The 13,161-nt window shown below is 56.9% G+C and overlaps 1 protein-coding gene across 2 annotated transcripts in view; it reads right to left on the bottom strand.

The window, feature by feature from the left end:
• Positions 1 to 8,400: 8,400 nt before the first annotated feature.
• LOC149354193 (zinc finger CCHC domain-containing protein 24-like) overlaps positions 8,401 to 13,161 on the bottom strand; it is a 170,206-nt gene continuing 165,445 nt past the window's right edge. For both annotated transcript variants that reach the window (XM_089583156.1, XM_089583154.1), the window contains one exon: positions 8,401 to 12,275. Coding sequence is in view for 1 of the 2 variants with exons in the window: in XM_089583154.1 (XP_089439280.1) it covers positions 12,162 to 12,275 (114 nt within the window). In the remaining variant the exon portion in view is untranslated. The remainder of the gene's footprint in view (positions 12,276 to 13,161) is intronic.

Raw genomic sequence — 13,161 nt, 5'->3', positions numbered from 1 at the left:
CCATGCGCCTTCGCCCATGCGCCTTCGCCCATGCGCCTTCGCCCATGCGCCTTCGCCCATGCGCCTTCGCCCATGCGCCTTCGCCCATGCGCCTTCGCCCATGCGCCTTCGCCCATGCGCCTTCGCCCATGCGCCTTCGCCCATGCGCCTTCGCCCATGCGCCTTCGCCCATGCGCCTTCGCCCATGCGCCTTCGCCCATGCGCCTTCGCCCATGCGCCTTCGCCCATGCGCCTTCGCCCATGCGCCTTCGCCCATGCGCCTTCGCCCATGCGCCTTCGCCCATGCGCCTTCGCCCATGCGCCTTCGCCCATGCGCCTTCGCCCATGCGCCTTCGCCCATGCGCCTTCGCCCATGCGCCTTCGCCCATGCGCCTTCGCCCATGCGCCTTCGCCCATGCGCCTTCGCCCATGCGCCTTCGCCCATGCGCCTTCGCCCATGCGCCTTCGCCCATGCGCCTTCGCCCATGCGCCTTCGCCCATGCGCCTTCGCCCATGCGCCTTCGCCCATGCGCCTTCGCCCATGCGCCTTCGCCCATGCGCCTTCGCCCATGCGCCTTCGCCCATGCGCCTTCGCCCATGCGCCTTCGCCCATGCGCCTTCGCCCATGCGCCTTCGCCCATGCGCCTTCGCCCATGCGCCTTCGCCCATGCGCCTTCGCCCATGCGCCTTCGCCCATGCGCCTTCGCCCATGCGCCTTCGCCCATGCGCCTTCGCCCATGCGCCTTCGCCCATGCGCCTTCGCCCATGCGCCTTCGCCCATGCGCCTTCGCCCATGCGCCTTCGCCCATGCGCCTTCGCCCATGCGCCTTCGCCCATGCGCCTTCGCCCATGCGCCTTCGCCCATGCGCCTTCGCCCATGCGCCTTCGCCCATGCGCCTTCGCCCATGCGCCTTCGCCCATGCGCCTTCGCCCATGCGCCTTCGCCCATGCGCCTTCGCCCATGCGCCTTCGCCCATGCGCCTTCGCCCATGCGCCTTCGCCCATGCGCCTTCGCCCATGCGCCTTCGCCCATGCGCCTTCGCCCATGCGCCTTCGCCCATGCGCCTTCGCCCATGCGCCTTCGCCCATGCGCCTTCGCCCATGCGCCTTCGCCCATGCGCCTTCGCCCATGCGCCTTCGCCCATGCGCCTTCGCCCATGCGCCTTCGCCCATGCGCCTTCGCCCATGCGCCTTCGCCCATGCGCCTTCGCCCATGCGCCTTCGCCCATGCGCCTTCGCCCATGCGCCTTCGCCCATGCGCCTTCGCCCATGCGCCTTCGCCCATGCGCCTTCGCCCATGCGCCTTCGCCCATGCGCCTTCGCCCATGCGCCTTCGCCCATGCGCCTTCGCCCATGCGCCTTCGCCCATGCGCCTTCGCCCATGCGCCTTCGCCCATGCGCCTTCGCCCATGCGCCTTCGCCCATGCGCCTTCGCCCATGCGCCTTCGCCCATGCGCCTTCGCCCATGCGCCTTCGCCCATGCGCCTTCGCCCATGCGCCTTCGCCCATGCGCCTTCGCCCATGCGCCTTCGCCCATGCGCCTTCGCCCATGCGCCTTCGCCCATGCGCCTTCGCCCATGCGCCTTCGCCCATGCGCCTTCGCCCATGCGCCTTCGCCCATGCGCCTTCGCCCATGCGCCTTCGCCCATGCGCCTTCGCCCATGCGCCTTCGCCCATGCGCCTTCGCCCATGCGCCTTCGCCCATGCGCCTTCGCCCATGCGCCTTCGCCCATGCGCCTTCGCCCATGCGCCTTCGCCCATGCGCCTTCGCCCATGCGCCTTCGCCCATGCGCCTTCGCCCATGCGCCTTCGCCCATGCGCCTTCGCCCATGCGCCTTCGCCCATGCGCCTTCGCCCATGCGCCTTCGCCCATGCGCCTTCGCCCATGCGCCTTCGCCCATGCGCCTTCGCCCATGCGCCTTCGCCCATGCGCCTTCGCCCATGCGCCTTCGCCCATGCGCCTTCGCCCATGCGCCTTCGCCCATGCGCCTTCGCCCATGCGCCTTCGCCCATGCGCCTTCGCCCATGCGCCTTCGCCCATGCGCCTTCGCCCATGCGCCTTCGCCCATGCGCCTTCGCCCATGCGCCTTCGCCCATGCGCCTTCGCCCATGCGCCTTCGCCCATGCGCCTTCGCCCATGCGCCTTCGCCCATGCGCCTTCGCCCATGCGCCTTCGCCCATGCGCCTTCGCCCATGCGCCTTCGCCCATGCGCCTTCGCCCATGCGCCTTCGCCCATGCGCCTTCGCCCATGCGCCTTCGCCCATGCGCCTTCGCCCATGCGCCTTCGCCCATGCGCCTTCGCCCATGCGCCTTCGCCCATGCGCCTTCGCCCATGCGCCTTCGCCCATGCGCCTTCGCCCATGCGCCTTCGCCCATGCGCCTTCGCCCATGCGCCTTCGCCCATGCGCCTTCGCCCATGCGCCTTCGCCCATGCGCCTTCGCCCATGCGCCTTCGCCCATGCGCCTTCGCCCATGCGCCTTCGCCCATGCGCCTTCGCCCATGCGCCTTCGCCCATGCGCCTTCGCCCATGCGCCTTCGCCCATGCGCCTTCGCCCATGCGCCTTCGCCCATGCGCCTTCGCCCATGCGCCTTCGCCCATGCGCCTTCGCCCATGCGCCTTCGCCCATGCGCCTTCGCCCATGCGCCTTCGCCCATGCGCCTTCGCCCATGCGCCTTCGCCCATGCGCCTTCGCCCATGCGCCTTCGCCCATGCGCCTTCGCCCATGCGCCTTCGCCCATGCGCCTTCGCCCATGCGCCTTCGCCCATGCGCCTTCGCCCATGCGCCTTCGCCCATGCGCCTTCGCCCATGCGCCTTCGCCCATGCGCCTTCGCCCATGCGCCTTCGCCCATGCGCCTTCGCCCATGCGCCTTCGCCCATGCGCCTTCGCCCATGCGCCTTCGCCCATGCGCCTTCGCCCATGCGCCTTCGCCCATGCGCCTTCGCCCATGCGCCTTCGCCCATGCGCCTTCGCCCATGCGCCTTCGCCCATGCGCCTTCGCCCATGCGCCTTCGCCCATGCGCCTTCGCCCATGCGCCTTCGCCCATGCGCCTTCGCCCATGCGCCTTCGCCCATGCGCCTTCGCCCATGCGCCTTCGCCCATGCGCCTTCGCCCATGCGCCTTCGCCCATGCGCCTTCGCCCATGCGCCTTCGCCCATGCGCCTTCGCCCATGCGCCTTCGCCCATGCGCCTTCGCCCATGCGCCTTCGCCCATGCGCCTTCGCCCATGCGCCTTCGCCCATGCGCCTTCGCCCATGCGCCTTCGCCCATGCGCCTTCGCCCATGCGCCTTCGCCCATGCGCCTTCGCCCATGCGCCTTCGCCCATGCGCCTTCGCCCATGCGCCTTCGCCCATGCGCCTTCGCCCATGCGCCTTCGCCCATGCGCCTTCGCCCATGCGCCTTCGCCCATGCGCCTTCGCCCATGCGCCTTCGCCCATGCGCCTTCGCCCATGCGCCTTCGCCCATGCGCCTTCGCCCATGCGCCTTCGCCCATGCGCCTTCGCCCATGCGCCTTCGCCCATGCGCCTTCGCCCATGCGCCTTCGCCCATGCGCCTTCGCCCATGCGCCTTCGCCCATGCGCCTTCGCCCATGCGCCTTCGCCCATGCGCCTTCGCCCATGCGCCTTCGCCCATGCGCCTTCGCCCATGCGCCTTCGCCCATGCGCCTTCGCCCATGCGCCTTCGCCCATGCGCCTTCGCCCATGCGCCTTCGCCCATGCGCCTTCGCCCATGCGCCTTCGCCCATGCGCCTTCGCCCATGCGCCTTCGCCCATGCGCCTTCGCCCATGCGCCTTCGCCCATGCGCCTTCGCCCATGCGCCTTCGCCCATGCGCCTTCGCCCATGCGCCTTCGCCCATGCGCCTTCGCCCATGCGCCTTCGCCCATGCGCCTTCGCCCATGCGCCTTCGCCCATGCGCCTTCGCCCATGCGCCTTCGCCCATGCGCCTTCGCCCATGCGCCTTCGCCCATGCGCCTTCGCCCATGCGCCTTCGCCCATGCGCCTTCGCCCATGCGCCTTCGCCCATGCGCCTTCGCCCATGCGCCTTCGCCCATGCGCCTTCGCCCATGCGCCTTCGCCCATGCGCCTTCGCCCATGCGCCTTCGCCCATGCGCCTTCGCCCATGCGCCTTCGCCCATGCGCCTTCGCCCATGCGCCTTCGCCCATGCGCCTTCGCCCATGCGCCTTCGCCCATGCGCCTTCGCCCATGCGCCTTCGCCCATGCGCCTTCGCCCATGCGCCTTCGCCCATGCGCCTTCGCCCATGCGCCTTCGCCCATGCGCCTTCGCCCATGCGCCTTCGCCCATGCGCCTTCGCCCATGCGCCTTCGCCCATGCGCCTTCGCCCATGCGCCTTCGCCCATGCGCCTTCGCCCATGCGCCTTCGCCCATGCGCCTTCGCCCATGCGCCTTCGCCCATGCGCCTTCGCCCATGCGCCTTCGCCCATGCGCCTTCGCCCATGCGCCTTCGCCCATGCGCCTTCGCCCATGCGCCTTCGCCCATGCGCCTTCGCCCATGCGCCTTCGCCCATGCGCCTTCGCCCATGCGCCTTCGCCCATGCGCCTTCGCCCATGCGCCTTCGCCCATGCGCCTTCGCCCATGCGCCTTCGCCCATGCGCCTTCGCCCATGCGCCTTCGCCCATGCGCCTTCGCCCATGCGCCTTCGCCCATGCGCCTTCGCCCATGCGCCTTCGCCCATGCGCCTTCGCCCATGCGCCTTCGCCCATGCGCCTTCGCCCATGCGCCTTCGCCCATGCGCCTTCGCCCATGCGCCTTCGCCCATGCGCCTTCGCCCATGCGCCTTCGCCCATGCGCCTTCGCCCATGCGCCTTCGCCCATGCGCCTTCGCCCATGCGCCTTCGCCCATGCGCCTTCGCCCATGCGCCTTCGCCCATGCGCCTTCGCCCATGCGCCTTCGCCCATGCGCCTTCGCCCATGCGCCTTCGCCCATGCGCCTTCGCCCATGCGCCTTCGCCCATGCGCCTTCGCCCATGCGCCTTCGCCCATGCGCCTTCGCCCATGCGCCTTCGCCCATGCGCCTTCGCCCATGCGCCTTCGCCCATGCGCCTTCGCCCATGCGCCTTCGCCCATGCGCCTTCGCCCATGCGCCTTCGCCCATGCGCCTTCGCCCATGCGCCTTCGCCCATGCGCCTTCGCCCATGCGCCTTCGCCCATGCGCCTTCGCCCATGCGCCTTCGCCCATGCGCCTTCGCCCATGCGCCTTCGCCCATGCGCCTTCGCCCATGCGCCTTCGCCCATGCGCCTTCGCCCATGCGCCTTCGCCCATGCGCCTTCGCCCATGCGCCTTCGCCCATGCGCCTTCGCCCATGCGCCTTCGCCCATGCGCCTTCGCCCATGCGCCTTCGCCCATGCGCCTTCGCCCAATATTTCGTGCTTAGCAATGCTAAATCACCAGAGAATTTTTTATGCCTTGTAAAGAATGCGATAAACACTATTTCGTGAAACAGTGAGCGGGGTAGCAAGTCGTCCAACATTTTTGTGCGCGCATCTTTTGCACCAGTAGTAATATTATTTTTTTTCGCAATTTCAAGAGGAATATGCACCTTCCAAATATAGATTTTTACCACCATCCTTGGGACGTTTACTTCCTAAGTCGCGGTATTTCGACGTTGCTATTTTGATTAATTATTACGCTTTGTACAAAATGTTCTACATTATTACAAGAAATCCACCACTAGTATTTTGCCCTGCAAAACTAACGAATTGCCTTTCTTAAAGATTGCATTACTATTTTGGTGGAAAAATATTTCATTTCGATGGAAACAAAAAAAAGTGGCGTGTCAAAGGGTTATGTATGTCTCACTTATTTGTTGGCGATCGCGCGCCAGCCAGGTGGGGGCAGTGCATAAATGCTCGCGCGAGCGAACAAGCCAATGCAACGGTGACGACAAAAGGCAGGCATCGGGCCCTTGAAATCAATGGTACACTCGAGTCGTCCCTTTGTTCGTGTGATACACACCATGCATATTGATGCAAACTCCGAAAATGAGTCGGTGAAGGTGTCGAAAAGTCGAACAGGCGGGCGGCTGTCAGCATGGTCACGTGGAGAAAACAGAGCAGTGTGAAATCCTTTTGGTTAGCACAGGCCAGTTGCAAAAGTTGGACGCATTTTTTACTCATTGCACATTCCAGTTTTTTAAAAAAAAAGCACGCGTGTATTGCATTTTCAAATATCGGTGTTCCATGCCGTAACAGAAAATTCCCTAAATGAGACGCAATGCTCCCTATTTCAGGTCTCTTTTCCTTGCAGCAGCTTGAAATCTCCGCTAATTTACAAAAGAGATGGGACAGTTTGCGTTCCTATATTTTCTGAAACTCCGCAAAAACTCTATTTTCGCCCAATTTTACGCATCAAAGCTTTCTGAAAAAGAAAGCACTTCCAAAATGAAGCATCACTTACCCAAAACAGTCGCTACCGCGGGCCTGTTTGAACTCTGTTGGTGTATTACAATTTGGTGTAGCAGCGCCGTTTATATGACGGCCTCCGGATAACTTCGACAAGTGTTCCTGCTGCTAAAGCAATAAAACAGTGCGCTTTCACAGCGCACAGATACTTTAAACGTGCACGATACGTACACGTTTAAAATATTTGTGCAGAACGTGCACAATAGGTGGACAGTACAAAAACAAAGCCACAAGGCAGCACAGAAACGCCCTTACGCAAAGTCCTTTTTTTTCTACTTGCGTTCACCGCTAGGGCCGCCGTCACTGTTGGAGCTGGGACTGCTACGGCTACGCACGGAGAGAAAACGCTCTGAGACTGTGTGGCAATTATTGCAGCATCATAAACGTTAGTCCGCGTGAAGCTTCCAGCGTGACTCCGCCAACTTCAAAATACAGCTTACACTCGTGCAGTCCTCTGTTTGGACGGTACTCGCGACAGCGTCGCCGGCGCCACGCTTAGAATGCCGGGAAGTGCTGACGGGGCCCTGAACGCTTGGTCGCTCTGAGCTCCGCACGGATAGCATCCAAGAGCACTTCGAGGCGATAGCAGGCGCCAGCAAGGAGCTGCTCGAATTTCGCAGGAGCTCCCCAATTTACGTGACAGAGTGAGGGCCCCGGTCAGCAGAAGATTCTATAGAGTCACTGGAAAGTTTTTCAGAGCATCCCCCCCCCCCCTGTAGTCGGACTTGGAAGGTATACGGCTACGGCAACCTAGCATTACCAGAACAGGTAAACTGCATAGAGCGGCGCCCTTCCAACGACTCTGGGTTGTCCTGTGGACCCTGCGTAAGTTCTCAAGTTAGTGCATAAACAATGTTAAAAGTCCCCTTGCCTTTTTCTTGTGTTAGTTCCCAATATAGTCCGACTGAGCTGTGCCAGCTACGTAGGGTTTTTAAATTATCGCCTAAAATAATTGCGTTGCGAGGGCATGCAAACTTACCATCATAACAATGATTGTTGTACAGGAAACATTAGACAGCAGCTGCCACATACCTTCCAAATCCGGAGGCGTGGAGAGGAAGAATGTGGTACTCTGGCAAAGCTTCCAGTGACCGTAGAAAAGCCGGCGTCGGCGATGCCGTAAGCGTAAAGAAGAAAAATCTGGACTGGTCGGCAAAGTGGCTGTTATAAGAGGCCCCCATAGATAGCGCCAGCCACACCAGCGACGCATTGGATCATCAGCGATCGGAGAAACCGCAAGCAACGCACCAAGCGCACGGGTCGCCGTCTTCCTCGTTACCCTCATATAAACACACAGCAGACGACGACTCAAGTTAATAGCGTCCCCTCTGGAATTGCTGCGCAGCAGACCCATCCCTCTATTCCCTGACCAGTTGGGTTGCTAGTCAGACATGCTCCCTCTATGCCACGCAGGCATGTTCGTATGGCTTGGTTAAAGCGGGGCTTTAAACGTGTGCGGTGTCTTTCACACAATGATTACCATTTTGAAAGAGGAGCTGCGTCTGTGTCGGTAAAAAGAACCGCTGTCGCATCATACCCTTCAAGGCGGAGCTTAAGTGTCCCCCCAATTTTAACTGGTCAAATTTTCTGTGAGTAATGCAGCGATGAAGAAGTATTTTTTCCCTTGAACTTACCTCCCGTGCACAATTGCATTCTTAATTACGCGTTATAAAGTATATGCGAGAGAGGGTCATGCGCAAGGTCAAGGTCGTAGCTCCTCAGCGCCTGGCTGCCATGTTTGGAAGCTTCAACCGTCGGGAGAAGCTTTGGCTCAGTTGTTCCAGCAAATATGCTTCCCTGCTCCTCAAACGCTCAGGCAGGACATATGCATACTTCGTTTCACTTCGGGCTGTGTTCCTCTTTTCAAATGACACGCCACGAGGGCGACACAATGTATATTACTCACCGCCAAGCGCACAGGCCTTGTCTCTTGTGCAAGTAAAAATTCGGGAGTACATGAAACCATGTTCTTCCCGTAAGGCGACGAACAGTATCGGAAGTGAAACGCAGTTTATTTGTTTCGGCAGAAAATAAACGAAGGTATTTATAATAGCATATGTGACAACGCAAGTACAGTACCTCTGAGTTCTTATACATATGCGGAAAATGTAGTCAAGCACTTCCATGCTGAAAAACGTGACAACAAATAAAAACCTGGCTAAAGACAAGCACCACTGAGCACATTCTCTGCATAATTTAAGCAATAACTTTTCAAGCACACTGCATACAGGATAGTGACGCAAAAAAAATGTAGTTAAAACACAAAAGAGATGAGTACAGCAAAGGTTACGCCAGATAAAATACCTGTGAATCACCAAACCACTCTGACACCTTGTCTTAACATGTTCAGAGCATATCAGATGTTCTTTGGCAGTCACCTCTCCAAATGACTCGCAAAAATAAAAAAGAGGAATATTCTATGTCATACTAAGAACAGACGTAATAATAATGGCGAATTAAAAGAAAAGGTACAGCCCATGCGCAACCATCGGCCGAACGAGTGTCCAATGGTGACCGTTTAATTTCACTTGCGTGTAACTCTGCAATTGCCAGCGTCAGTTTAACGTATATATTTCGACGAGGCAAGTGTGGAAGTCAGAAACGAGAAGCCGTAAGCATCATAAACGCACTCGTTCTCAATACCAAAGTACAGCGGGTATGTTCTACAATGTTCAAGGTAACAAAGTGAGCCTCACCAAGATACCTGACCTTGTTGCACCCGCTACCTTTGCGAGTTTCCCTTCCCGATTTTCCAGGTCTTGACTGGAAGTACCTCAGCCTTCATTCCACATACAAACCATCGTTATAAACATGTACAAAACTCATCGGGACCGCTTCCAGCCGTGCTTACACTCGGTATTGGGAATGTTGGGCAGTCAGCAAACTTGCACAGACCTCGAAGAAAGCAAAAGCAGCACAACCGCAAAAATGTCGCCATCACCCCACCTTTCACTTTGAAAGTGCAGCAGACGATTAGCGGTGAGCTTTCCCAGTCGCAACATTTTAGCATGTATTTGTAAGCGTATTAGCACCATTCGATTTGTTCTCCCAGCCGCCGATACGGGTACATTTAAAACGAACAAATGACACCTTTTTTTTTAGGATTGCCTAGCCACAGACGCACAAAACGCACATGAGGACACCGCGTAACGAAATCTGGAACCCTAGGCACACCGGTGAACACACTTGTAAGAACCGCTAAAGCGGTGCTCAGCAGAGGAAACAAAGCAACATCTGGCGGTAATTTGTGGGTCGCAAAACCTACACTTCCGCTGAGGAGCAGCCACATGAGCCGTCAAGCCGCACGTGAGCAAGCACCATTGTCTGAAAGCCAGAAGTGGCGTTGTTCTTTCGATCTTTTTGCTCCGCAACGCATCGTTCGAGTGCTTTGCACACGTTGGCTAACAGCCGCACCTCTGCCTCAAAAACGAATAAATCGTTATCACAACCTTTCCGTGGTAATCTTTTATTCGTATGTCATTTGGCAAGGTAATGGTCAACTCGCTTCGACACCTTGCCTGATGAGTGTACCGTTCGCTCATCGGGCACCTTTTCAAGGCAACATAGACAAGGGGGTACACCTGCTCGCCGAAGCGAAAACCGACCGACAAGGTGCCGAGAGTTATTTAACAGCCCAAAAGTGTCACGAGTGAGTGCATTGCGTGGAACATACTAATCGGCAAGCTGACGTCCTACTAGGAAATCATTCGGACGCGCAGATGAGGACGTTCTGCCAGCTGTCGCAAGCTCACTGCGCCCAAGGTCACCTCAGCGGGATGTTTACTCGCAGAGCGACGCTCGCAGCTGGACGACATTAATCAATTGGGTGCACGTCATACCCTTGAGCCGCAGCCGTTTGCCTCGTAGCTCTGAAACTGAGTATCCTTGTTCATTTGTTCCTATTCGCAAGGCAAACGACTTCCGATGCTATGTAGGCAACTACGCTGGCTGGGAATCCAACTGCTTTCAGCAGTGCTCAGATAGCTTACAGCATGGCATGCTTCACACTAAGCCGCGAAACCCTCGGCTGTGTGTACAGACCAAGCGTAGTTCATAATGCAAAGCGTAACAACAGCGTGCACAGCTTTCTATTGGCTAACAGCTACCATACAATGCTACAGTTCATTTGAAAGCTGTCACCTAACACGAAAAAAAAATGAGCTGTTCCGGCTGTTCATGTCAGGATGCGCAGAAGCGGGCGTTCAGACCTGTTTGAGCTGGGTACTACATATTAGCAGCAGATATTTAAGTCTACAGAATTTGCGCAAAGTAAGGAACTTACTTGCACAAAGCTAAAGGACGCAGAGTATAGATGGCGCCACAGTTCAGCAGTCTACTGGCACAGCTGAGGAAACGTTTGCGTTCAGCGTTTTAAGGCTGCATTAGCGACCAACCGCACTGCAGCCGCCGTCGCTGTTTCCCTTCTCAAATTCTTCGATTTTTAGATTTGACTAATGCAGAGAAGCGTGCAGTAGCCGAGGTACACAGTGCCGGAGTTTCGCCGCAGCGCACCTTTTAAAGCAATCGAACAGAAGAACTTCTCCACTGAGATAAAGTAGCTTGCACTAGCCAGCCTTTAGAATGTCGGACACAGTTGATTTTACAGGCCCTCCGCTACTCTTATTTCAGGTCCTGCACTTGGGCCAAAACCAGACGAACTCTGTTATGGTTGTTCTTGGAAGGTGAATATCCATTACAGGTGAAAGCTTAACATTTTTTTTTTGTTTTCGTGTATAATGTTATATGCAATGTCTCTTTGGTGTTACGGTCTGTTTTCTTTGGTTAAACCTGCCCACTGCTCAGTTGTAGAGTGTAAAGGGGGCGGACGCTTCGTCAGGCAACTTTTGATTGCCTTTTTGTTCGCCTCCTCGGCAACCAAGTGTTGTTGAAATAAATCTGAATCTGAATCTGAATAAAACGACTGGTTTATGCCGAATTAAACGAGATCAGTGCTTAGAGGAGGTCAGAACCGCAGAACACAATGCTCTGCACTCTTGTAAGTATTGTTGTACCCTGTTCGCGTGATTCTCGTCTCATCGTAAACTACCCGCAAGACATCAGCTCTACAATATCGGCCTCAGAACTTGTTTCAGAAGTTACATCAAATCGGGCGTCCAATTCTTGCTGCATCTCGCTGAGAGGAATAGTTCGTAACCGGCTCTCGCCCTTTGCTTCGGCCGTCGCGATACACTGGCGTAGTTGAGCAAAGAGACATCTGATTTACTTACGAGACGTGCGGCTTCCTCTTCAATGAATTCTGAGACGGATTAAGAAGTTGGGAGCAGGGGTCGCAACCGCCTTCAACCAGGGGGGAGGGGGGGGGGGGACGCGTATTAAGGCACCTACGAGCTGCAATTGAAAAGAGCAGATGTAAGCTGTTCCGCTTCCGTCACTGGAAGCAGCCTTGGAAGAATAATCTACACAGACCCCCGAAGTATGTGCTATACTGTAAGTAAGCTACAGAAATAAATGAGGGTGAGAAAGCAAACCAGACAGGGGCGCTGTTGAATGTAAAACTCGCCAAATCATAGGCTTCGCAACTGAAACCCGCGCATACCTTCTTACGTGAAGAGCAAACACCTACGTGATCAGTAAACATCTTTCGAACTTTTCCAGCCGGCTCCATTCAAAGAAACATACACACAGGTGCAATACGCCGGACGGGCGCCTTTTGTTGATAGTTTCTTTCTTCCGTCGCTTGCACGCGCGATGGCTGTACAGAGGCGCAAGGTGTCAGCGAAGCAGCTCGACGGCTTATAGGACGCGTCTGCAGTAATATCCGAGTGACTTGCACTTTTCGCACAGGTGCTGCGGGTGCTCTTTGCTCTGGTCCGAGACATCCAGGCCGTCTGGTTTCTCTAGTGGTCTCTGCGAAATAAATAAAAAAGGAAGGAAACGGGCGATAAATGCGTGACTAAATCGACATTTGTTGGTTCCTTTCTTGATGTTACAAATAAAAGTGGCATTTTTGTCACATATTCATGATTGAAAACATTGTTCTACCCGTTCCGTGCGTTGCTTGCACAACACGTTGCTCCGCATACGCACTTTAGACGGCTCCTCATCATGTCACTACGCGTCGCCGCGACGCCTTAGTGGCTGTGGCGCTCTGGTACCGAGCACGAGCTCGCGAATCGCTTCCCGCCAGTGAAGCCGGCATTTCAAAGCACAGTGAAACGCAAGAAACGGTCGTGTACTCAGATTTTATGCCCTCGCACAGTCACTTTTCATGGGGCCCCGCCGCGGTGGCTCAGTGGTTACAGCGCTCGAATGCTGACCCGAAAGACGCGGGTTCGATCCCGGCCCCGGTGGCTGAATTTCGATGAAGGCGAAATTCTAGAGGCCCGTGTATGTGCGATGTCAGTGCACGTTAAAGATCCACATGTGGTCGAAATTTCCGGAGCCCTTCACTACGGCGTCCATCATAGCCTAAGTTGCTTTGGGACGTTCAACCCCAATAAACCAAACCAAACCAAACTTTTCATGAGCTGTTGACTGAAGGCACGGCAAAGTCAATCGCTGTCGAAATGTTGAGCGGTCTCACACCAAGCGCTTGTGGCACAACCGCAATCATTGTTGATTTTGCACGTGACTTAACGATTAGCATTCGAGTTTAATTTGTGTAACTAAAAAAATCCAATCAACATTTAAAAATCTTAATACAGGTGTTAAAAATGTTAATACAATTAACAATTTAAAATACAATTAACTTCAGAAGCTGTGCGCTTATTTAAAGTGTTTTCTCATTGCTTTA

This window comes from Amblyomma mixtum, chromosome 3, assembly GCF_055824585.1.
Source record: "Amblyomma mixtum isolate Tamu chromosome 3, ASM5582458v1, whole genome shotgun sequence".
Lineage (NCBI taxonomy): Eukaryota > Metazoa > Arthropoda > Arachnida > Ixodida > Ixodidae > Amblyomma > Amblyomma mixtum.
Note: the sequence above shows the minus strand (reverse complement) of the source record. Positions and strands in the feature narration are given on the sequence as shown.